Here is a 27293-nt window from a genome sequence, read left to right as displayed (position 1 = left end):
ATCTTTGACGTTGCCTTATTCTGTCAATTTATCAAGGCTCTATTTTCACAGACGTTTTTATTTTTTACTTTACATTATTGAGGATGATTGTATGTAAAAAACGGTAAATCACCAAAAAAATAAATAATAATAATAATAATAATAATAATAATAATGGTGGACTGGTAGAGAATTATATTTAACAGTCAATAAATATATATAGCCACATATTAAATCTAAATGTATTCTTTTAAAGCATTCAATTATGTAATAGTTTTAATACTACAAAAAAACAATACTGGTGTGCATCTTTAGACAAAACAATGACGCTGATATGTCAGTACCATCATGTGTCAGTACAAGGTAAAATTAAGGCAACTCAAACATGCATTTTAATAAACCCTGTCAGGGAAACCACCCCATATAGGCTACAAAGTTATTTTATTGCAATTTCATCATGCCAATATTCAACCCGGGCTGTTTTGAAACCCATCATTCATCATTTTGAGAAATCTTTGCTTTTCCCTCCCTCACGTCCTCTTCCAACACAACCTGCTGAATGTTTCACGGCAACGCAACATCAACTGCTTGTGAAACCACTGACGTACCTGCTTACATTTGCATATTCATAGAGGAAGAACGCTATTGGTCACAGAATCCCTCCCGCGCGCGCCGCGCTGTATTTCATTAGCGGGCAGCGCAAACATCATTTGAATGGCGGGAGGCGGTCATTGGTGAATCGCGCGTCTGCAGTAACGTCAGGAGATTTGTGAATCGCAGCTGGAATGCGAGCTTGATTCAGACAAAGCAACGGCGCTGAAGAGACGCACACCGGACTGCCACATAACGCACAGGTAACGTTACCGACAGACATGCATACTTTCTCCATTACATCATTAATGCGTGTGCACTGCTGCTTTCACATTTGTTTTTCGCTTTATAATGGCACATGTGGAGTTAAAATTAATACAGAAAACCTATATTATCTATATAGTATGTACATATATTAGAGATATTCTGCGTTGTTTTGCTCCAAGCGTGTTTAAATAAATAACTTTTACATAGTTTATGGTTACTTCAGACTTGGGCATTATAGACGTGTTTTATAACCAGCCTTATAAGTTACCTAGAAAGAGCCATTTGATGAGACTGGATTTGTAATACTAGCCTACTTTCTGAAGTGCACTACTTGACCTTGACAGTCGCAGCAAGTAGTGCGCCTTATCGACGGATGCGCGCACAGGTCGATGTATCGTCTTTGGAGCAAATATGCTTTATTTTCTACTTAAATCAGAGAGAAATGACGATCTTAAAGCCAAATTTAAGCCATTATAGCGACAAGACAAGAAAAGTGAGCGTGAGGTGATGACGACAAAGGCAGTGATGAGTCAAGGAGGGATGCAGCAAACAGGTTGCAGTACGCTGTGATTGACACTTAACCTTTTTAGTGTGTACTTTGCGCACTGAATCCGTGAATTGCGTAATGCAGTACGATATATCTTTATAGTTCTTGTTTGTAAGGTAAAGTCTCTTTGAATGGTTCGAATGGTTTTAATTATAAATAATTGTGAACCACCAGCTACCATTAAAACCATTACAAAATTGCTTTATATGGTCTCATTCTCATAGGATTTAATGGTGTTTTATTTGATCCCATCTGACAGAAAATATACCACCAATATAGCCGAACACTTAGACCAACAGAAACCATTATAGTTTTCATTAAAACAAATTCAATTCCCATTACAACCATTACATCTATTTTAAAATCTATGGTTTATGTTGTTTTCTCAGCAGAGTTTAAAACTGCAAGGACATTTCCATTTTACCTTTAAATTGCGTTGTTACATTGCTGTATACTGTAAATATAATAACTTTAAATAATTGACTCATTGTGTTCTCTATAAAAGTAATGCACTGCTTTATTTCTGTTATCTGTTCAGGCACAGACTTTCTGGTGAAATATTATCATTGTGCTATATGTGAGAAATTAGAATTTATGTATTTTCCTGTGGTTGGTGACCTTAGTTTGGCCTAAAATGCTACTGCGATAACCAACTGTAACCTTTAAAGATGCTTATGCTAAATACCATGGGTGTCTATAAAATGTAAATTTTCTTATCTCAAAGCGGGGTCATTCTGATATTGCACATGAAATGGAGCCCTGAAACCCTTCATTTTCATCAAGTGCCTCACGATCTCTGCATTTCATTAGTCCTATTCCTATTTTTAGCCACGCTTACACATGGCAAGACTGAACCAGACAGCACCAGCCGCTATCTATAGCCCTGAGAGAAAGCGAGATCGTTTGTGTTTGAAAGCGAGGCTGGCGATGGCCTATTGATCCGAAAATAGCTGCCGGAGATTTAATGGCGCGTGTGACATTGGCGACGGGGCTGGCTTTGCCCATAGACCCGGCTTGACAGGGCGGATGGGCATGTGGAACAGACTTATGGAAATGGGTGCAAGCTGTTACCCGCTTGCCCTTGTTTGTGTGGGCTGACAAGAGACCGGCTCTACTTTAAGCCCATCACCTAATCTTTTGGTGGAGCATTAGTTACTGGGGCCAGGGGTTAACATCTGCTCAGTGGGGTACTGGGAGGTAACTGTTCTAGTTTCATTTTTCACCTGTCATGAAGACAAGCTGTTTGTATCCCCTGCTGTATGACAATGTATTGAAGATAATTTAAACAGCTTTAACCTCTCATTAGTTTTTGAGTTAAAATGTGTTTACTGAAATAATTAGAGCGATGTATCAAAGTAAGCCTACAGTTTACTTTGTGTTGATGAACATTTCACGGATATTAAACTCCCCTTTGTGAACAAATTTAAATGCAATATGTCATTTAAAGAGGTCATATTATAGAAAACATGAGTTTAACATTTTGGGCCCTGTTTTAACGATCTAAGCGCATTGTCTAAAGCGCACAGCGCAACATCTAAATGGGCGTGTCCGAATCCACTTTTGCTAATTTAACGACGGGAAAAATGGTTTGTGCGCCAAGCGCATGGTCGAGGAGGGTAGGTCCTATTTTTTTAATGATTAATGGGAGTATTTTGGGCGTAATGTGCAATAAACCAATGAGAGTCTCAGCTCTCATCCCCTTTAAAAGCCTGTTGCGCTGGCGCTATGTCTAATCCCTATTTAGATGAAGAACTTTGTAAACTGAAAAACTAAGCGGAGGAAGAAGATCCCCGGTTTAAGATTAATGTTAAATAATTGTGTTGTTTTTCACTTGTATTGAAATTGTTTTTTTATTATTAAAAAGTCATGGAAGTAAAAAAATCAGGCTTTTAATTGATTTAAATGTATGGCTATAAAATATCAACAAAAAATAATTTACAAGTATGTAAGAAAAGGTTTGTACTCTAAAAATACTTTATTTGTAACAAACAGGAGATAAAGAATTTACAAACGGCTCCGCAAGGTTCAGCACTTGGACAGCGTCAGTTTTTTTTAAGCATTACTTAAAAATGTTTCTCATCTCACCATATTCACAGGTACAGAGTCATCATATACAACAAATCCGTGAGGTACCATTAAAAAACAACAACATTTAAAAACAGATGCATTTGTTTAAAGCAAAGCATTTATTTACTTACCAGGCTGCAGGTGAAGCAGCTCTTTGTGCCTTCTAACGTCTCATAAATAGTCCTCATTTATGTCCAAGAGACTCAATAATAATCTTTTTACATTTAATCCTTTAATCTTTCATATTTAAAAGCGTTTTTGTGCTGCTGCGCATTCATGTATGTGTTAAGCAAACTCGCGTTGTCGTCCTGTTTATGCGCATATTACTAATGCGCTCTTTAAATAACAAAATAAAACATTTTGAGGCAACTAAAATAGACTACGCCATTGACCAACAAAAACCTGGTCTAAAGTCAATGGCGTAGTCTATTTTAGTTGCCTCAAAATAGCAACGCGCCAACAATGTGCCTGAACACACCTCGTTTTCAGACCAGAACGCCCCCCATGGGCGCAAAAGGGGGCGCAAATGCATTTGCTATTTAAACAACGCGGCGCTAAACGTGAAAATTATAATTGCGCAGGGTGGAAACTAGCAAAAGACATTTGCGTCACGCATTGCGCTGCATTGCGCCGCATTGCGCCGGGTGAAAGATAGAGCCTTTTATGTCACAGCTGGGACCAAAAGTCTAAGACCACTAGTGAAATCATTTCAGTGGATAATTTTAATTCATTTCACTATTTTGTTTATTTTTTATTTGTTTTACCAGCATTTGAGTTCAATTGAAAATAAAATCTTTAAATATGTAGGTTTCAGTTTCTTTTTCTATGTCCCTTACAGCCATGAAGGGAGAGCATTTATTTGGCAACATGAGAAGCGGTCCATTTCTCCAGCGAGTGTATCTGCTAGGGGGAGAGGAGCTGGTCGTTCTGCTGCCCACCGTAGGGGAGTCTTCACTAGGAGACAGTTTTCATCAAATCACAGACTTCAATGATCTCCCCACATCCCTCTTCGCCTGCAACGTGGACCAATCAGTATTTGAAGACCAGGAAGACAAGGTATGGTTACATTACTCATCCAATTTGCTTCATCTTGCACGACTGCACTTTACTTGATTTAAAAGTCGCTCCTTTGAAGGTGAGAATGTGATTTCTGAAAACTAGAGTTTCTAAAAACATTTCCACCCATGTCTTCTATTGTTTGGACAAACTAGTCATATTAAATTGTTTTATGCACATGACAGCAACAACAGAATTTCTACAGATAAATGCAGATAAATGCTTATATTCTAGTAAAAGAATGAAGACTGTTTAGATGAATTAGCATAGTAAATGCTCCACATTGGAACAATGGCGATGTAATTGGCAGGAATGCTAGAATGCTCCAGTGAAAAGCAATTCCCTCGACCTGTCCTACATGATTGTGAATTAGGCCTTTCCAAACCAATTATCCACGTGGGCCACATCAGGTGCAAAATTCGGCTTGTGGGCTCTCATCGACACAGCTTTCTTCCCATCTGCAATGAATTTACACCTAGCAACAAGGGAGTATCTTTCACAGTTTATATCCTTCATGTGAAAGCCTGTTTGTGGTTTTGTTGCTGGTATGATTTGATTATGATGACCTATGGACGTCTATGTTACAACAGATGAAACCCTCATTTGCTGTCATATTATGCTTATTTGAACAGTTTTAGTTCAACATTATTTTGTCACAGATTTTAGAATTTTGTATGGTTAATATGCAACAGTTGTAAAAACTTTGATAAAATGTGATGTATGAAATTATGTTTAATTTTTGCTGTTAAATTTGGTGAAGGACAGAAGTTTAATTCATTGTTGACTAAAAATAGGTCAGGTGGGGCAGATTCTGGGTTGTATTGTAGGCTATATGATTAACTGCTAGTGGTACGTTTTACATTTAAAGGGACACTCCACTTTTTTTAAAAATACACTAATTTTCCAGCTCCCCTAGAGTTAAACATTTGATTTTTACAGTTTTGGAATTCATTCAGGTGATCTCCGGGTTTGGCGCTATCACTTTTAGCATAGCTTAGCACAATCCATTAAATCTGATTAGACTATTAGCATCACGCTAAAAAACCCCAAAGAGTTTCGATATTTTTCCTATTTAAAACTTGACACTTCTGTAGTTAAATCATGTACTAAGACAGACTGAAAATTAAAAGTTACGATTTTCTAGGCCGATATGGCTAGGTGGCTGCAGGAGGCGCAATGATATTATGCAGTGCCCGAAAATAGTCCCCTACTATTGAAAGTTACAAAGGGGACTTTTTTCAGGCGCTGCGTAATATCATTGTGCCTGATGCAGCCATGTTATGGCAGCAAAGTCCTTGATTATTAAGCCAGAATGAGTATAGTTCCTATAGTTCCTAGCCATATCTGCCTAGAAAATCGTAACTTTTAATTTTTCGTCGGTCTTAGTACATGATGGAACTATTGGTTATTTTTGAGCGATGCTAATGGTCTAATCAGATTCAATGGATTATGCTAAGCTATGCTAAAAGTGGTACCGCCAGACTCGGAGATCGGCTGAATGGATTCCAAACTGAATTTTTAACTCTAGGGGAGCTGGAAAATGAGCATATGTTCAAAAAGTGGAGTGTCCCTTTAAATGACTAAACGCATGCAGAACACTGAGTAGATGTCTAGTCTCCTTCCATAATTCCACCTGATGGGGGCGCCCTAATGCTGAATTTGGTTTTAGCCTTTCTGATAAGTGCTTGAAAAAGTAAGCATGGCAAATAAAACACGTTATTCCATTTAGTACAACCAGCCAAAGCTTTATGTCATCCCATGATCCTTTAAATGCCCTATTGAATGACTAACCATTGGTTGTTAGGCTGTTGCACAATTTTTATATCTGGCTTGTTAGGGCAAAGTTGTTTGAAGTCTATTTTCTCATTAACTGACAATCTTTCAAACGAATTCTATAATAAAACTGTTCACGACAATCGGGTTGATTTGTACCACTCGCAATGCTCACAACCAGAAGAATCTGCCTACTTGCCACGTAAATGCACATTGATATGCACTTTGCTTACACTGAATGATATAGTATTTTCCAGAACTACTTTCACGTAACGTAAAAGCTAGAGGGGCGGATTCAGATCTGCCCATATGGCTCTCTATTAGGGCTCGCTGCATTTCCATTTTTCACCACAAATTTACATGTGGGGCACTGTTGAGCTTGCGGGGGCAGAGGCAGCATCTGCCCCTCTCAGCTCGATCATTATACATACAGTAGCCAACCAAGCAATGCGCTTAATTTCCAAACATATTCATCTCACTTTACGACTTAAAATAGTTTAGAAACTCTGTTGAAAAATATTAGACACATTCACGAGTTAACAGTTTAGATTTGATTATGTTTTTATTGAGTTCTATATTTTAATATTTTGTTGGGGCACTGCCCCACTTGCTCATACAGACGATCTGCGCCTGTACTTAACTTTTATAATTATGTTGGGAACATTAGAGAGCTACATTGTAATGCAACATGTTCAGCAAATAACATAAAATGTAGTCGTCTGACTACAGAAGACTGAATATCGTGTACAGCTCAAGTCTATTTTGATATATTTTTTATTCTTGAAAAATAAGAACATGGATTTTTAACGACATGAGGAATAAATCAAGTCAGAATTTAAATTTTTAGTGGGAACTAGTCCTTTAAGATTTATCACTCAAGCTTGTGTAGTTGCTTCAAGTTCAGTCCCCTGCACATTGCATCACTTGGAACAACAATCACAGGAGTTACTGAATATTTGACCTCAAGTGGAATATTTAGCTCTGACTTTCTTCGAATAGTTTTAAAGAACATAGATCATGTGATACGTTCAGCTCTGCCAGGTCTGACCTACACTGGGCTGCATCACACACGCACACATTTCTTACACTGATATATCCTGACAGCTTCTTTCAGACAGACTAAATCATTGGATCATGGATGATGTAAAAGGTGGTCTGTGTTTCGCTCTGTTGAGTCATCAGAAGGGTTCCTTATAAAACAGAGCAAGTGCTCTCTCTTCTAACCATTAATGGTTCCTCTAATGTGTACATGCACACAGCAATTCTTGAAAAGTATCCCCTTGCTTCACATTAACTTGAACCTGACTTTGCATAACTCAAGTGGTTAATTTTCTTACATAACAAGTAACAGTGTTGAAAGTTATCGTTTTAAAGGTGAGCTTAGTGATCCGTAATAAGAGACTTGTTGTACCACACTGTTAGTTTGGATTGGGGCAAGGTTGTGTATGAGTGTCTTTGCTAAAAGTTAGTTTATACTGTAGCCTGAATAATGCATTTAACTCCCCTGCTTTAATTTTTTTTTAAAGCCTCACATACAGAAAATATTCATTCCACTTTGTAGAATATATTTATCACAAATCTCCATTTATCCCAAAATTACAGAAATATGAATTTATATGAATATTTTGGTCAGTATCGCCCAACTCGACCTTTAGTGCAATATCATTTTTATTTGGAATTACTGTAATAAGTAATAAAGAGTATTTATGTGTCAATATAGGTATTACAGTAAAATACAGTAAAAATAGACAAAATCGGGTTGATTTGTACCACTCCCGATGCTCACAACCTGAAGAATCAGCTTACTTGTCACGCAGACCCACATTGATATGCATTTTGCTCACGCGGAATGATATAGTATTTATGTGTCAATATAGGTATTACAGTAAAATACAGTAAAAATAGACAAAATCGGGTTGATTTGTACCACTCGCGATGCTCACAACCCGAAGAATCAGCCTACTTGTCACGCAGACCCACATTGATATGCATTTTGCTCACGCAGAATGATATAGTATTTATGTGTCAATATAGGTATTACAGTAAAATACAGTAAAAATAGACAAAATCGGGTTGATTTGTACCACTCGCGATGCTCACAACCCGAAGAATCAGCCTACTTGTCACGCAGACCCACATTGATATGCACTTTGCTCAAGCGGAATGATATAGTATTTATGTGTCAATATAGGTATTACAGTAAAATACAGTAAAAATAGATAGTATGTGTCAATATAGGTATTACAGTAAAAATACTGTGAAATTAGACAAAAATTACAAAATATTGTAAAAATACAGTAAAGTACTGCTTTGTAGCTATACAGTAATAATTTGTGTACTGTAAAACTGTATTACAGTACAGTATTGTAAAACCAAAAAGTAACAGTGTTGAAAGTTATCGTTTCAAAGGTGAGCCTAGTGATCCGTAATAAGAGACTTGTTGTACCACACTGTTAGTTTGGATTGGGGCAAGGTTGTGTATGAGTGTCTTTGCTAAAAGTTAGTTTATACTGTAGCCTGAATAATGCATTTAGCACTCCCCTGCTTAAATTTTTTTTTTAAAGCCTCACATACGGAAAATATTCATTCCACTTTGTAGAATATATTTATCACAAATCTCCATTTATCCCAAAATTACAGAAATATGAATTTATATGAATATTTTGGTCAGTATCGCCCAACTCGACCTTTAGTGCAGTATTATTTTTATTTGTAATTACTGTAATAAGTAATAAAGAGTATTTATGTGTCAATATAGGTATTACAGTAAAATACAGTAAAAATAGACAAAATCGGGGTTGATTTGTACCACTCGCCATGCTCATAACCCGAAGAATCAGCTTACTTGTCACGCAGACCCACATTGATATGCATTTTGCTCACGCAGAATGATATAGTATTTATGTGTCAATATAGGTATTAGAGTACAATACAGTAAAAATAGACAAAATCGGGTTGATTTGTACCACTCGCGATGCTCACAACCCGAAGAATCAGCCTACTTGTCACGCAGACCCACATTGATATGCACTTTGCTCAAGCGGAATGATATAGTATTTATGTGTCAATATAGGTATTACAGTCAAATACAGTAAAAATAGATAGTATGTGTCAATATAGGTATTACAGTAAAAATACTGTGAAATTAGACAAAATTACAAAATATTGTAAAAATACAGTAAAGTACTGCTTTGTAGCTATACAGTAATAAGTAATTGTGTACTGTAAAACTGTATTACAGTACAGTATTGTAAAACCAAAATACAGTAACTTACTGGCAACCGTGCTGCCAGTACCGTACTGTAAAAAAACAGGGAAATTGTTAACAGTGACCTTTAGTGCAGTATTACACATCCGTGATTGGATTTAGCAAACATACAGAGAGCAATGGAACGCTCCGGATTCATGAAGCTTAATGACAGATGACAGCTATAAGACCGTTGCTATTCTCGTGTCTCTGCCTCACCTCTCCCCAGGATGCGGCCCGCTGTCGAATGCCTCCACTTTGCTGATTGATCAAGGGTGGTCAGAGCGTGTCAAAGGAGCATCAGTACTCTGCCGTTGGCTTCAGGCATGATTCTCCGAGCTGTCAGAATGTTTGATTGTGTTTGGCACCTCTGGAGGAGTTGCTGCTTGTGCATCTGAGCCACTGAATCAATTTAGTAGGCTGTGATTTTATTAACCCCATGAAACTTCAGGTGATGCATAGGATCTATTTTAAGACATGTGGCGATATTAGCTCCCTAAGAATAGGAAACCAATCTAACAGATTTTAAGAAATCAGACTGTCTGAAACCCACGCAGAGAGCTGATGCAATGTGAATTATATGGTTTGACTCTTATTACAGGACTAAGACTAAATGTCCTCCGTTCTAATAATGTGGGCTTGATGGAGTAAAAATAATGTTATCATACAAACTTTGGTTAGGGACATTTCAGAATAGGTTGTATGACACCATAAGTGGCCGAAAATCATTTATTTTCAGTGCGAGCCGGCGGCGAGCTCCGGCGAGCAGCGGTGCGTCTTGTACGGTGTGAGCGTCGAGAACAGTTGAAATCAGCTTCATGGTAATGAGCTATGCCGCGGTTCGGCGGCAACCAATCTGAAGGCTAAACCGTTCAGCTGCAACTAATTGGAAGGCGGAAATCGGGTGTGCCTCACAAATCTTAAACAAAATGAAGCTGCTTGCTCTTTGATCGCCCACTGGTGGCTGGCTGCAGTACAAGTCATAAACCCGCCCTCTGCATTAAAAAGAATGGGACTCGGGTCAAAATAAAAAAATGAATTACACTTCCAATAAAATTTTCCAAAAAATGGTTCTGGTCATTTAAGCTAGTTGTTATAACGCTGATAAATGTTCAATTATTGACTTTTGTGATAAATTTTGTTTTAGCTAGGAATTTGATGCTAAAGAAACGGAGTGTGTCGTTTGTGATGTTTGTGATTGACAGCTTCTCTGAGCAGACTATTGGAGCTTCCCATTGGGTTGTAATTTAACTTATACCGAGTTGATTCATTTAACCCAAAATGCAGGGTTGTTTTAACCCATTGCTGGGTCAAATATAAATGTTTTTTGGTTTAATTTAACTCAACAGCTGAGTTTTCCCCTTTTGACCCAATGCTCTGTTGAAAATAACTTTTTTTAGAGTGTAACGGTAGTAAAATCATGACTATTTTGTGGTTACCATGGTGTAACTCTAGTTACACTGAAAAAAAACTTCTGGACATTGGTTGCACATAATTAAATTAAGTTTTCTTAAAATAAAATGTCAATAATTAAAATTAATTTAATTTTCTGAAAACTTGATTCAATCATCATAATTAAATTACGTGGATCCAACAATATTTTTAAGAAAAATTATTTTAAGAAAACTAAATTAAGTTTTTGGGAAAAAACTTTTTTTGCAAAAATTGTTGGATCTACATAATTTAATTTAATTATGTGCAACAGGAGATTTTTTTCCAGTGTAGTTTTATTTGTAGTAAAACCATGGTTAATTTTTGGAAGCCGCACTTTAAAAGTGGCTGGGTTGTTTTAAAGGGAAACTTCACCCATTTGCATTAAAGGAATAGTCTACTCATTTTCAATATTAAAATATGTTGTTGCCTTGGCTGAGAGTTGTTGATGCATCCCTCTATCGTCTGTGTGCGTGCACGTGGGCGCTGGAGTGCGCTGCGACGCTTCGATGGCATTTGGCTTGGCCCCATTCATTCAATGGTGCCATTTAGAGATGAAGTTGGAGGTGACCAAGCACATCAACGTTTTTCCTATTTGGGACGAGTGGTTGTACGAGCAAGTTTGGTGGTACAAAATAAAACGTAGCGCTTTTCTAAGCGTATTTAAAAGAGGAACTATATTTTATGGCGTAATAGCAGTTTTGGGAGTACTTCGAATCGCCTGAAAAGTCTGCTCCCCTTCTCACTCTCATAATGGGAGAGGGAGGGTGTTACTGCGCCGAGTCGAAGTACTCCCAAAAGTGCTATTACGCTATACAATATAGTTCCTCTTTTAAATCCGCTTAGAAAAGCGCTACGTTTTATTTTGTACCACCAAACTTGCTCGTATAACTACTCGTCTTAAATAGGAAAAACGTTGATGTGTTTGGTCACTTCTAACTTTATCTCTAAATGGTACCATTGAATGAATGGGGCTAAGCTAAATGCTATCGAAGCGTCGCAGCGCGCTCCAGCGCTTACGTGCACGCACACAGATGATAGAGGAATGTATCAACAATTCTTAGTTAAGGTAATAACATATTTTAATATTGAAAATGAGTAGACTATTCCTTTAAGCTTTGTATCGTTAGAACCCCAGTCATGTTTTTAAATGGTCGTGCATCAGTTTCTCCTGAGACGGAAGAAATACTCATTTCAGTGAGGCACTTCCTTCTTTCAATGATGTAAAAATCGTCATTTTGCGTCATTGAAAGAAGGAAGTCCTGTATCTTTGTCGAGTTTGAAAGACTACAGACACTCAGGGTGCGTTCCACTCCAGTTTTAGACATGCACTCGCGAACTTTCCTAAACACTTCCCCTCGAGGGAATCCCTGTCGCCATTTTGAAGTGCGTTCCACTTCGTCAAGTGGACGAGGGAAGTTTGTACGGTCAAAATCGAGGGAGCGAGTCTGCTTCATATGTACACTTCATGCAGCTCCATATCCCACAATGCAACACGATTGTGACGTCACTTCAGCAACTCGCACTTTGCACAGTTCAAATGATGGAGGGGGCGGTCTCTACTTTCCATGTGATCAAGGGCTTAGGGCGATCCATTTGAACCTACTTCAAGTGTTTCAGCAGTAGTGGGCACTCGTATAACGTAAGCAATGACTTACATCCGAGTGAATGAGACTGAGGGAAGTTAGCGAGGGAAGGTCATAAAAAAATGAACTGGAACGCAGGGTCATTCCTAATTTTTCCAAGGTGGGGGCTATGGGTGGGACCCACACACGCTAAAGACCTATTACAGATCAGTGGGTGGGACTTACGAAAATATACGAACACAGACGGAAAAAAAAAAACGATCAGCCGCCATCTTTATGCTAAGCTAAGCTAAACAGACATTGTGGAGCAAGCCAGACTTCGTGTTACAATAACAGCGGAAGTTTATCAATATGATATAGAAGAGGGTTATTTCACAAGTGTGATGCTCTAATCCGCTGTTCATTGCACCTTTATGAGCCACAATACAGCAAAAAGCTCAGGCAGATGGAGGAACAGACGCCCGAGGAGTAGGCCGGAGCCTGGGCTTTGGCTGAGTAGAGGAGCCGGGGGAAGACACCGCAACCATCGGCCTCTGCTGCGTAGAGAAGCCCCGATTGATAGTGCCTCTACTCTCGCTGTGTGCTTTCTTTTTAACATTTCTGCATCAGATAAGGATATGGACATTTGTTTGGTGAATGTTTCCAGGCAAGAGAGCAACTTTGCACGCGTTTGGACATGTTTATTTCACAGACGTGTTTCGGCTTACGAGCAAACGCGCTGCGGAGTATATGAGCTTGGACGGACTCTAGCTGTGTGCTGTCTGTTTAACATTTCTCCATCAAATAAGGATATAAACGTTTGTTTTGTGACTGTTTCGGGGCACTTTGCATGTGCTTATTTCATAGACGTGTTTCGGCTTACGAGCACAAGCTCCAAGAGCTGAGATGTGCGTCTGTGGAGATATTGTGCAGGGGACGCGTTTGTGTGGAGGATGCAGGGATAAACGGACGTCTGACTGTAAAGTGAGTGTTTCTATTTTCTTTGTTATACTAACGTGACATTTATGTACACAGTAGCATATCTGAGCGGTGTTTTATATGTCTATGTGAAAGCAATGAGGCTGATATTAGACAGATGTAATTACAGTAAACAAGAGACAAAAAGAAAATTGGTAAAACTAAATATACATTTAAAATGCATACCCTTTTATAAGTACTTGAAAAGACATTTGTACTGCAGATCTGACACCTCACGTTACTGTTTGAATAAGACTTTGCTACACACCAGGCCAGAGTGTTATTGTGTGTAACACAATGTAACATCACGTTTAAAAGTAAGTCATGATTGGTGTCTGTCAGACACAGTGATGGCTATTTTCTTAGTTTTTTCGAACGTGGCATTTATGTACACAATAGCATATCTGAGCCGTGTTCCGATTAATGGGAGTGGCTTGCAGAGCTGTGCATTGTGGTGCATAGTGGGAGTTGTAGTTTTTCATACAAATGTGCTCTAAAGTCACTCTCTGTCTTTTCTCGGTCAAATAGGCACAAAATTCGAAATTTATGTTACATTTCGACTACAAATATGACTCACTTTCAACAAAGATTAATGTTCCTATCGATGAAATGGCCCTTTAAACCCATGCAGGGTAAATATCCCCTTACGAAAATTAACCTTGGTTTTACTACAAAAAAACATGTTACTGTAGTAAAACCCTAACCACAAAATAACGTCTCGGTTACGGATGTAACCCTCGTTCCCTGAAGGAGGGAACGGAGACGTCACGTCGTGACCGACGAATTGGGAACTCGCTTAGAGAGACCAATCTGCTTCGAATACTACAAAAAACGCCAATGAACTTGGCATTGAGATATTTGCATAATGCTGGCGCCGCCCCGCCAGGTGCGTATATAAGGCGCACGTGCAAATAAGGAAATCAGCTTCTGTTCGCTGCGAAAGCCGGAAGGTGACCGGCCTAAACAGCAGGTGGCAGCACCTGTGGCGACGGGACGTGACGTCTCCGTTCCCTCCTTCAGGGAACGAGGGTTACATCCGTAACCGAGACGTTCCCTTTCAGTCGGTCACTACGACGTCACGTCGTGACCGACGAATTGGGAATCCCTACCAAAACGCCACTAGGGGCTGACCTCTTCCAGTGTCTGCGTAAAGCCCTCCGGTTCCACTTAAGGATAAGGAGAATTAGGTTTTAAGGCAGAAGGCCGGGCACTAGATGTTCCTTTAACCCACAGTAGTGCCAGCGACTGGGAAGCGCCCTATCTGAGCGGTATAGGGACGCTGCGGAAGCCACCGCCCCGTTAAGGGCTATTGGTGGGCGAAAGTCAACCGTAGTTGAGGTCTAAATGACAGCCGTGGCTGTGTAAGCAAAGCAGTGCTCTGCTAAGGGAAACATGGGCTAGTAGGATTAACCCCACGGAATAATACTCACAAAGGAACCCGTTGGGACGCAATGTGGGGCCCTGGCCAAACACGTAGGTTCGTAAGAATACAACTAGTGAAAGGCTGACAGCCAATGCTCCGCAACAAAGGCTGTCAAGGCAGTGGAGGGAGCAAATCAAACCATTACGCATTTTTGCTCTGTTAGCCTTCCATACTGAAAACTCAATTTGGAGCCTCAGTCGGAGGCTGCAAGCCGACTTGCGAGTCTGCTCTCCGTGCCCTCCCTGGTGAGGAAAGAACACGAGAGGATACAGGCTCGATACGAACATTGTAAAATCTAATGAACGTATTAGGTGTCGCCCAACCAGCAGCTCTACAGATGTCTGTTAGCGAGGAACCACGAGCTAAAGCCCAAGATGAGGCAACACTCCGTGTGGAATGCGCTCTCAAATTAAAGGGCAAGGAATGCCCTGCAAATTGTAAGCTAGGGCGATAGTATGAACTATCCAATGAGACATCCTCTGCTTAGTGACAGCTTTCCCTTTCTGCTGGCCACCATAACAAACAAAGAGCTGGTCTGAGGTCCTGAAGCTTTGCGTGCGGACCACGTAGAATCGCAGTGCGCGTACGGGGCACAACAAAGCCTCGGTTGGGTTTGCCTGCTCCAAAGGCAACGCTTGCAAGCTCACCACCTTATCTCTGAAGGGAGTGGTGGGAACTTTGGGCACGTAGCCTGGTCTGGGTCCTCAGTGAGACAGCAGGACCAAACTAAAAGCACGAATCGTCAACAGAGAATGCATGTAAATCTCCTACTCTCTTCATGGAGGCCAATGCTAGCAGGGTCAGAGTTTTCATTGATAAAAACTTCAGACTCGCAAACTGCAAAGGCTAAATCGGAGACCTGAAGGCTTCAGCACCATGGACAGGTCTCAGGAAAAAAGAGGGAGGGCGCGAGGGGTTTAGCCTGCGAGCGCCTCTTTAAAATGTAATAATTAAATCATGCTGGCCAACTGATCTGCTGTAGATAAGTGAGTGATGAGCAGAAATAGCGGCGATATCAACTTTAATGGCGGAGGGACAGCCTACCATCTAACCCATGTTAAAGATATAAAAGCATAATGTTAAAGGGCATTCTCTGGGTCCTCGCGTTGCGAAGAGCACCGGGTGACGAAAAGGTTTCATTAAGCGCATAAGCCCGTCCTGTGGACGGTGCTCGAACCGCGTCGATGGTGTTAGATACCGCTTGCGATAAATCACCTAAACCTTGCGCGCGCTCAACGACCATACATGGACAGGTCGGGGCGCGAGTGCCAAATGTGCCCCTTCCTAAGAAAGAAAGTCCTTCCTCAGGGGAATCCGCCAGGGAGGGCTGTCGCGAGGAGCATTAACTATGAAAACCAATTCTTGGTCGTCCAGTACGGACGATTAATAAAAGGCTCTCCTCGTCCTGCCTGACTTTGCACAGTGTCTGCGCAATAAAGCTCACTGGAAGGAATGCGTATTACGCACCCCCCGCGGCCAGCTGTGTGCCAACGCATCCACGCAGAGGCTGCCCTCGTTAGTGAATAAAATAGGCGACAGTGGGTATCATCCGGCGACGCAAACAGATCTATCTACGCACAACCGAACTTCTTCCAAATTAGCTGGACCGTCTGGGGGTGGAGTCGCCATTCGCCGGGGGCGCAGCTCGGGAAGCGCGTACCGCTGTATTGAGCGATCCCGGGATGTAAATGGCACGAAGGGACCTCAGATGCTTCTGACTCCAAAGGAGGAGATGACGAGCGAGATGCGACAGGTGACGAGAGCGCAAAACCGCCTTAACGGTAAATAACGCAACAGTCGCAAAGTTATCGGTGTCTACTAATACATCCTTCCCTCGCATCTCCATAGCGGAGCGTACAAGTCCCAGATATACAGCGCACCGCTCGCGGCAGTTGGGGTGCTATGCACACCCCAGACTGCAAGCCCGTCATACGTGGCTGAACATCCCGTGCTTAGGGCATCGTATGCTACAGAATGCCAGGAGACCCCTCAAAGGCATATCTTGCTATCAGAAATGCTGGGTCTACTACGGGGAAATTTAAATGACACGCAGGTGCAGTGTTTACACAATGCATGCCGGTGCGCCACGCTCTCCTCGAGACTCGATCGTAAAGCCAATGCTGAAGCGGTCTCATATGACGCAGCTCGAGCAGCGTCACAGCTGCAGCATGCTGTCATATGTCCAGGGCTTCTGAAATTGTTTCAGAGGGACCGCGTACTTCCCTCGAATTAAACCGAGGCAAGTCAGAACTGACTAGTTGCGCGCTCTTGTAAAACACGCCAATTAGTTGATCGAGTCTAATTCCATACTGAGAAAAGGATCCTCTGCACGGGGCAAAGTTGCTCTTACCCAGTCGACCTGATGACTTAAACGAGCGAGATGCCGAAGCATTAACTCTCTGTGTTCGCGCACGTCTGCCAAGAACGGGCTATTATAAGTCAACGTAAATAAAAGCAGAATGCAAACAACGCTCTCTCTCTGATATTTTAATGTCGTGACTAGCACTTTCATGGAGACACGGAGAGAGAGAGACAGCTCGAATGATGTACTTAATATTAATATGCCCACCCCACGACGCAGAGCGAAAAACGGTCTAAGGCGAGGGAGATGGACACAAAAAGTACACGTCTTACAGGTCTAAGGCTGCAAACCGATCTGAATATTGAAATACGAGCCTCGGCGTTATCATCCAAAAAGACCACCTTGGTGGAGCCGGTGCGTAAATCAAATCGATCGTCACCCACCGCGTATTTTGGGTACTATGAGATAAAGGCTGGAAAAACCCTATCATCATATCATCATCTCGGTAAGAGGGACCGGCTCGATTATCCTTCGCCAGCAGGACATCGACTTATGCACGCAGTACATGTGCATCGGACACTTTCACTATAGTGAAAACGAAAGCCCGAGAATTTTGGGGTTGTGCCGGTAATTGTACTTCGTAACCGAGGCGGATCGTGCGTAAAACCCAACGAATGGGCTGGGAACTGAAGCCAAGCACCCAGGCACCGTACGAGGAGAATTAACGACACTACCGAAGTACCCGCGGTGGGGCAGCGAAGCGAGACAGGTGAGACTGCCGGTGCGTCTGCTGTGACAGCATAAGCATCTACAGTATGTGTGTGTGTGTGTGTGTGTGACACACTGACCTGAGCCCGCTGAAGGTGACGGTCGTCTGGTCTCCTCTGCGGAGAGCACAGACTCCGATGAGGGTGATGGTTGTCCGGTCTCCTCAGTGGAGGGCTCGGACTCCTCAGAACACCCGCTGGCGATAGAGGAGAGGTAGGGTGAGCTGGTGTGTGCCCGCTCACGGCTCTCTCGATCCTCTGGAGACCTGGAGAGGGAAGAGGAATGCACTCTATGTGTGGTTAAGTGGGTACCGGCTAAACAGCCGGTGGAACATATGCAAACCAAGAATTTTCCACCCGACCCTCTATCGGGGGAAGGAGCGAATCACCGTCTCCTGAAGAGTGATCCTCTGCCAATCCGGGTTGCCCGCTTACTGGCCACTTAAACTCCCGATTTCACGGGACGCGGCTAAGCGGGCGGGGCGAGCTGCTGACGACCGGTTCCACCGCGCTGCCGAGATGGGGTCCGAGGAGGGGAACGAAGGTGGTCGCCGCAGCACGCCGACGGCGAGAGGCAGACTGAGGAGCCGGCGTGGTGGTTTTTACCAAGGGCAGCTCTCCTTCGCCGGGGCATGACCTAAGAGATCGCCTCAGTCTGCGCAGTGGAGCTGTACGACTCCACGGCCTCGCCGAAGAGGCCGGTCTGTGAGACAGGCGCATTCAAGAAGTTGTTCTCGCCTGCGTCCGTCAGCCAGACACAGCCAAAGGTGGCGATCTTGAACCACTGTGGTGAACATCGCACGACTGAAGGTCGCGGCTTCCCTCGTAAATCCTTGGTGAACCTGTAGCAACGTTATTGCGTGCAGGGCTGAAGCCGCCTCTCCGCATGCCTGACAGACAGCGCCCGTAACCGGACGACTATCTACAAACACGGGAGGGAAGGGTTGGGTGGTCCCTCCAGGAACGCAGCTGCATCGCAACCCCCCGCTCCACTGAAGGGGTCCCCGCCCTTAGCGGCTCCCCTGGTGAGGGAGATGAGGGGTGAAAGCTGAAGCTGAACGACCGGATGGCCGCAAATCACGTCAGCTCTTCGTGCCGTCGGGAAGAAAGGCACAGGAGCAGAGGACTGAGAGGCCCGAGCAGCTCCGAAATACCAATCACGTGGGCAGTACGGTTCGGGCGGAGAGGGGTTAACCTCTCCAACTCTACCGTTTCCGCCACTCGAGCGGGCACGGCCGCCATCTCCGGAACGACTCCACTTCGGAGGAAATTGGACACCCCTCTGATGCTGCAGAAGTGAACGGGACCAGAAGGAGGTCCAATGGATCGGCAGAAATCGTAGAACACGACTCTGCCGTCTCCACCGGAGCCTCAACCGGCTGAGGATGAAAGGCCGGTAGGTGGAGGACGTATCCTCCGTCCTACTCAGCGTAGTGATGCGAAGAGCGTCATGCGAGCGCTTGACAGCCGCACCATGGCGGTGTCAGCACTGCAAAGACGCGGACAGCATTCCCGTAGAAACGTCAGTCGTCTCCGCAATCCAAGAGGGTTATGCTCTCACAGAAAGAACAAAAACTCCCCACGAGCGCAGCCTCAGAGTGCTTGATGCCCAAGCATGAAGACAGCGCTCGTGACCGAAACTGGAACCCTTATACCTCTCACATCCAAGATCGCACGGACGAAAAGCAATCCTGAAAAGGACGCTGATCTCCGAATATACGAGAGAGTGGCTGTCTTTAAAAAGACACAGAGCTCTCACGTATCACTCTTTAGGGAAATCACTCTTTAGGTGCTCAGCTGATGATGCGCACAGGGAAAGGCAACGCACACACTAAACTCAAAACAAAAAATATGCAGAGCAGTGGAATACTGCGAGCGTCCGCTGTCTTAGTACTGCTTGTCAATCAACTTCAGCAACCGTTCCCAGAAGAGCAGAGAGTAGCTTCTCAGTCAGATAAAGCCGGCTTTCGAAGCGAAAAAAGCTGATTTCCTTATTTGCACGTGCGCCTTATATACGCACCTGGCGGGGCGGCGCCAGCATTATGCAAATATCTCAATGCCAAGTTCATTGGCGTTTTTTGTAGTATTCGAAGCAGATTGGTCTCTCTAAGCGAGTTCCCAATTCGTCGGTCACGACGTGACGTCGTAGTGACCGACTGAAAGGGAACCATAGTTTTACTACACTAGCCATGCTTTTGCTGATAGTAATCAATACACCAAAAAAACATGGTTAATACACCTTTACCACAATAAATAGTTAATTTCTTTAGGGTTGAACAGAACACATACCCGATGTTGGGTTGTTATGCAACCATGGGTTATAATAACCCAACAGTTGGGTTTAAACAACCCAGCATTGGGGCAATTTTACCCTAGTGGTGTGTCCTTTCCAATATTTACCCAGCATGGGTTAAAAGTAACTAACCCACTAAGGACTCCTGACAAAATACAGAGGAATCTTAAGTTCAGAAGAGTTCTAGTTTCATCAGTTATGTAATTCAGCTTGCTGGCTATGGGTTCTGCTTTATATGGGCATATGTGTTTTAAGTGGAGTTACAAGTATGGCCTTTTGTTCTGCATGAATTCCTTTCCCCAGAAAGTGTGTGTGTGTGTGTGTCTAACCGTCTAACCCCAAGCTTTTGCATGCAAGGTTGGCTAAAGTTCACGAAACGCTTGAAACCGTAACCCAGTAATGCAGCGCTCCAGAAATATCAGACGTCTGCTCTATTGCATGACGTTTATATAGTGCAGAGACACAGAACCGAACAGGCTAATGTTATCCTCAAGTGAGTCATTAACATTCCAGTGTCACTCTTTTTATTGCTCTGGCCAGCCCTGATACGTGATGCTGCGGTTCTTGTTTTGCAGCCTGTCAAGGTTAAATACTTGAATGGGGATCTATTAGCATTAATGCGGCTCACTCATGCGGAGCTGTGCGTGACGCGTGCGTGACCTCCCCACTGTACCTATGCTCAGTGTTTTTGCCGGAGGGGTTTAATTCGTCACACTCACTACACATGTCATAATGCTGTCTGATTACTTGGTTACATAAGACTCAAATCTTTCATCCATACCATTTTAGTGTTTTAGGTTTTTTTTGTATTTTTTAGGGTCAGTGGTACTCGATAACTTACAATGTATTGTATGTATGCTTTATTCCATAAACCAAAAATGTTAAGGTATTGACTGGCAACACAATCTCTGTATGTATTTTACGAGCAAACTTATTCATACGATTTTGTGCAATCACATTCGTGCATTTTTTAATGATCTGCCTTCACCCCATTGACGTTGGGGTTAGGGACAGGATTAGGGTGAGGTATCAATGTTTTTCTACAATTCATATTGCATGAATTCATATGCACCCCAAAAAATACATAAGAAATTCCTGTGAGATCAGGTTGGGTACCAAAAGCATTCTTTGCATTGCAAGCAATTTTAAAATGCATTGTACTAAACTCATACTGACAAGACATTATAAACTCAGATTTTTAACACACGGTGCATATATTACTGTTTTTAAAGAGCACCTATTTCATTGCTAAAAACAACGTTATTTTGTGTATTTGGTATAATACAATGTGTTCGCGTGTTTATGGTTAAAAACAATTTTTTTCCACAAACCATACATTTTGTAGCTCCAGATTTAATTTTCTTCCTGAAACGCACGGATTTTGTACAAAACTCATCGATTTGAATAGTGCTGTGTCCCTGATTGGACAGCTAATCTGTATGTTGTGATTGGCCTGAATACCTCTGAGGTCAGCCGGAAATGTGACGCTCCTTACCATGTTTGAAAGATTCGCTCACAATGCAATGCTAACAGGCGTTAACTTACAGGCTGGGAGTCTGAAGCGGGATGAAATATGGTAATGTCGGACTTGTCTACATCACCAATACCAGGACATAAACTGTTGCCTACAATCCATGTGTTTGTTGTAGTCCAAGAAAAGAGATTTACGTTGGAGACGATAATTCGCGTCATCGTTTACTTTGGGGTACATACCTTTTGCATATCGTTAACATGTACTAATACACACTTACACACCAAAGGAAATGTAAAAGCGTGAATTGGACCATAGGTGCCCTTTAAAGAAGTTTATATTTTGATGTCACAATAGAAATATAATTTCCTCGAGACCATTGCATTGTGGGATGCTGTACTGTATTATGTGCATTGTGCTTTGTTGTATGTCATCCTTTTTTTTTTCATGCATGCAAAAAATGTGCATACCTCAGAGACAGTATTAGTACTTTATAGACATGTGTTCAATATGGGGTGTGGTGACGATATACTGTACAGTATCACGGATATCCGTAAAGAGCTGCCATGTAGCGTGTGTCATTTATTTATCATTTTCCATATTCGATTTCTATAACATTTTACGCCAGTGCTGTCTCCTGAACTGTAGGCAAGGGCAATGACGTCGGTCTCGAATCAAGACCACAAATCAAACCCTGTTGAACGGACAGCCAGAAAGCTCTGGCCTTTGATTTATTGTAATCAAAGGCTGCAAAGTGTCTATTAAGGCTATGTTTACATTAATGCGTTTATGCTTTAAAACGCGTTACTTTTGCTACGTTTACGCCTTTCATCTACACTACATCACCGTTTTCGACCCTCATAAACGGATTCGTTCGCAAACGCTGAAGACCCTGTTTTAGTTTGAGAACTCAGACGTTGCTCTGAGTGTAAATGAACGTAGACGGAGTCTTATGTAAACGAACAGCTGATGTTAACATGACAGCGCATCATTTTCAAAGTAAAAATTATTTTATTGATGTAAATGTTGGTTTGCAACGGAGGTTTTGCCAAAAATAGTAAACATCTACCAACCAGCTATTATAAACGCTATATCGGATTGTTTTAACATGTATCCTTATAGATAATGTCTGTTTTATATTAATGTTTGAGTATTGTTGGGTTTAATGTGTTTATGTTTTGTTTAAATTTAGTTAGCTTACGAAAGATAGACTGTAATTTTATACGCCATATAGGCGTTGCAAAGGCCAATATGAAGGGAGAATTGTAATGGGTCCGACATTATTTTCCAGTTTAATGTAAGTTTTGTTTGCTACTTTAAAATGAATTTCGTTTCAGATAATTGGTCTCTTAATTTTAATCGATGTTTTGTTGATACGTTTTGTGAATATAAATTAATAAAAACAATAAACTCAACGTCATTAATATAATGCTCGTTTAGGCGCTTGGCTTTTAGCTATTTGTGTGTTGCTAGCGGAGGACGTGCACGGACCTCGCACATTTTTAAAAATTAATGCAATAAGCATTTCTGGTAGGCTAAAGCAATACTTCACTTCTTACTATATGTTTGATTGAAGTTTGCATTTGCTGAAATTTATTTTTGCTTCAAGTTCGCTACTGTTTAGAATGCTTTCTTTTTAAATCATAAAGACCTTTCTGTTTAGTTATAAAATCAAAATTAACCTATTAATCATATTAATATGTTGTAGGGGGAGCTAGAACAGTATAAGTGTTTATGTTTTGTTTAAATTTAGTTAGCTTACGAAAGATAGACTGTAATTTTATACACCATATAGGCGTTGCAAAGGCCAATATGAAGGGAGAATTGTAATGGGTCAGACATTATTTTCCAGTTTAATGTAAGTTTTGTTTGCTACTTTAAAATGAATTTCGTTTCAGATAATTTGTCTCTTAATTTTAATCGATGTTTTGTTGATAAGTTTTGTGAATATAAATTAATAAAAACAATAAACTCAACGTCATTAATATAATGCTCGTTTAGGCGCTTGCGCTTTTAGCTATTTGTGTGTTGCTAGCGGAGGACGTGCACAGACTTCGCACACTTTTAAAAATTAATGCAATAAGCATTTCTGGTAGGCTAAAGCAATACTTCACCTCTTACTATGTTTGATTAAAGTTTGCTTCAAGTTCGCTACTGTTTAGAATGCTTTCTTTTTAAATCATAAAGACCTCTCTGTTTAGTAAAATCAAAATTAACCTATTAATCATATTAATATGTTGTAGGGGGGAAATAGAACAGTATAAGACTTTCCCAAACACATTTTTATAGGTTCAAAAATAGTGTCTGTTATAGTTGCCAGCAAAGGACCCATGTATGAATTTTTGTCAATATCGCACACCCCTAGGCTGCGTAAACGTGCAAAGATAAGCTATTATTAGAGTAATAAGTTATTTTACACTTATATGCGCATGCCCAGTTACGTGATTGGTCATGTTTCATGCGTTTATGGTGGTGTATAGTGTGGATGAAGATTCTTTTAAAAATGCCAGTATAAACGAGGATCGTTTTCATTTTAAAATGCCGTTTTAAAACGCAAATGCTCTAATGTAAACATGGCCTAAGATGCAGCTGTTACATGGATCAGCACCACAATTTATAAAAAAATTCTACATTTGTCACATTGGTGCCAATAGGCTTAAAAAATGATAGATTTTAGATAGTATTTTTATCAATACTTCTAGTTTTAGTATTTTCAAAGAAAAGTGCAAGACCAACATCATAAGCAGACTTGGGAAGTAGCCTAATAAACAAAAATATTCGAGTGCAGAATGTGGCCTCTAAAATATAATTAATGTATATACTCTCAGGAATATTGAAAATGTAAACTGTTGCTTAAATGTGCCCTCACTGTTACAAATATTTTAAGTGTGTTGCTGTAAGGAGAATATAGAAAGATGACGTGCGGACATTTTTGTGAGCTACAGTATAATGCTGTGTTCAAATATTGATGTCCTCCTGAAGCATGTACGGTGAGTCAGGGTAAAGAGCAGGGGTGCGTTCTCCGGAACTACCTTAACGCTACGTCGTTCTTAAGTTGTACCTTAAGCTGTACCTTATCGCTAATACGTGTTTTCCGAAACGTTCTTAGTTACGTATCACTTCTGTAAGTCGTTCGTTCGGAAGGTTGGTCTGGAGCACTCTTAGCTATACCTTATCCCACATGATCTCCACTAGGGGCCATCACTTTCATAAAAGCTTACATTGTAGTCTATATAACTAAATATTTGTAAAAAAAAAAATGCAATCACTCCGTGTTTAATTAGGCAAATATTTTTATATTTAAAGAATAAAACATTTACATAATTAGACATCATTACATTGATGGTTGTTAGATTTTTAATAATGTTTTCCAAAGGGACATCAACTGCGAACTATTATATGCTACAGGATTAAGAAACTATTTAAAAAATATATTTTGGGTGATAGAGTTGGTGAAACTGGCAGCTATACAGCGAATCCTACTATTTCATTTGTGCATTTCATATCCGTTAAATCTTAGTCTAACGGCTAGTATACTAGCTGCATAAATAAATCGGGTAAAATTACAAAAATAATTATGATTATTAATGTTAATTCGACTTTGCATCGAAGTTTTTTAATGTTTTATAACTTTGAGGCAACTGCATGCCATATTCTTTATAAACATTCAAAATAAACTGTTCACTTGATTATTGCTTTGATAATCTAAGGTCAACAAAATTTCCACATTAAAACTAATCAAAGCTAAAATCTAAAGCAATCATACTATATATTTAAAGGATATTATATAATATTTCATATGTTATATTTAGACAGACAGGCTCCAGAAATGCGTCCATTAAGCTTAATCCGCATTGTTAACGCGCTGCTTGTGCATACAGTGTCCAAGCACAATAAACGCGTGAACTAATGAACAACAGCAGTTTGTTTTTATATGCACAGTCAAGTACTTGTACAACCCACTTTATTCCCCTGTGCAACGCACTTATTGGGAACCCCTAATATAAATGATCCTTTCAAGGCATAGCGGATGAATTGGAGCAGTTTAAATATGATACGTTTGGAAATAAAGTTGCGGGTTTTGCACGGGTTTGATATCAAATATAGAAGGTTGAATTTAGTTGTTTGCAATTTGAAATATATTTTACCAGATATTCCTAATAAATTTAACTTGAACTATTTCTAAAATGTTTATTTAATAAAGAACACCGCTATCTCATAACGCAGCGAAACCTATCACATGAAGTGAATAATTGATTGTCGAGCAATCGATATCAACCTATTCAGCACCTCCACCATGGACAGCACCCGCTAAGGTCGAACGTAAGAAGGTTTACCTTAAGCAACATCCTAAGGTATAGTTCGGAGAACACACGTAGGAAAGGTATAGCCTACCTGTAGTTAAGGTTTAACTTAAGAGTCTTCGTAGCGCGCTAAGGGACAACGTTATCGGAGAACGCACCCCAGATCTTGACTGCACCGTGTGCTGAAAATAACTCACTCAATCTATATTACTCACAGCGAGTCTCTTTTCAAGAACCCTGCACAGAGATTAGTGCTTTTGTGACTCCCAGCCCTGACAATTTCCACAAACATTATCAGTGTGAGAGTGAACTATGAGTAATAACTGTGTAACTGGGACAGGACCCATTCGTTCCAGGAATTCTCGTTTAAGATATAGAGACTATATTTATGCACAGTTAATGTTAAGAGGTGTATTTTTAGACAATATTTGGCACGTATGCTCACCTACACTGGAATTAGTTTTGGATATGTCTTAAAGTGTGTAAATTTTCTTCATTTTCAAGTTTGCTGTCTGTAGCTGATGTCTATTAATTTAGCGTTAGTACTGTGAAATTTACTTTTAAAGGGACATTTTTTGGAAAAAGCTCATTTTCCAGCTCCCCTAGATTTAAACATTTGATTCTTACCGTTTTGCAATCCATTCAGCTGATCTCCGGGTCTGACGCTAGCACTTTTAGCATAGCTTAGCACAATCTATTGAATCTGATTAGACCATTAGCATCGCACCTAAAAATAACCAAAGAGTTTCAATATTTTTCCTATTTAAAACTTGACTCCTCTGTAGTTACATTGTGTACTAAGACCGACAGAAAATTAAAAGTTGCAATTTTCTAGGCAGATATGGTTAGGACTATACTCTCATTCTGGCGTAATAATCAAGGACTTTGCTGCTGTAACATGGATGCGGCAGGCGTAGTGATATTACGCACTGCCCCAAAATAGTCCCCTGCCATTGAAAGTAACCAAGGGGACTATTTTCGGGCAGTGTGCAATATCACTACGCATGCTGCAGCAATGCTACATCAGCAAAGTCCTTGATTATTACGCCAGAATGAGAGTATAGTCCTAACCATATCTGTCTAGAAAATTTAACTTTTAATTTTCTGTCAGTCTTAGTACACGATGTAACTACAGAAGAGTTGAGTTTTAAATAGGAAAAATTTTGAAGCTCTTTGGTTATTTTTGGTGCGATGCTAATGGTCTAATTCGATTCAATGGATTATGCTAAGCT

At 40.9% G+C, this 27293-nt stretch overlaps 1 protein-coding gene across 1 annotated transcript in view; it reads left to right on the top strand.

Annotated features, from left to right (window-relative positions):
* Positions 1–662: 662 nt before the first annotated feature.
* Positions 663–27293, top strand: part of rcan2 (regulator of calcineurin 2) — a 98513-nt gene continuing 71882 nt past the window's right edge. The window contains exons 1-2 of the mRNA XM_055185579.2: positions 663–833; positions 4290–4507. Of these exons, the coding sequence (XP_055041554.1) occupies positions 4292–4507 (216 nt within the window). The 5' untranslated portion in view covers positions 663–833; positions 4290–4291. The remainder of the gene's footprint in view (positions 834–4289; positions 4508–27293) is intronic.

This window comes from Misgurnus anguillicaudatus, chromosome 18, assembly GCF_027580225.2.
Source record: "Misgurnus anguillicaudatus chromosome 18, ASM2758022v2, whole genome shotgun sequence".
Taxonomy (NCBI): domain Eukaryota; kingdom Metazoa; phylum Chordata; class Actinopteri; order Cypriniformes; family Cobitidae; genus Misgurnus; species Misgurnus anguillicaudatus.
The sequence above is the reverse complement of the archived record's forward strand: the minus strand, read 5'-3'. Positions and strand labels throughout refer to the sequence as shown.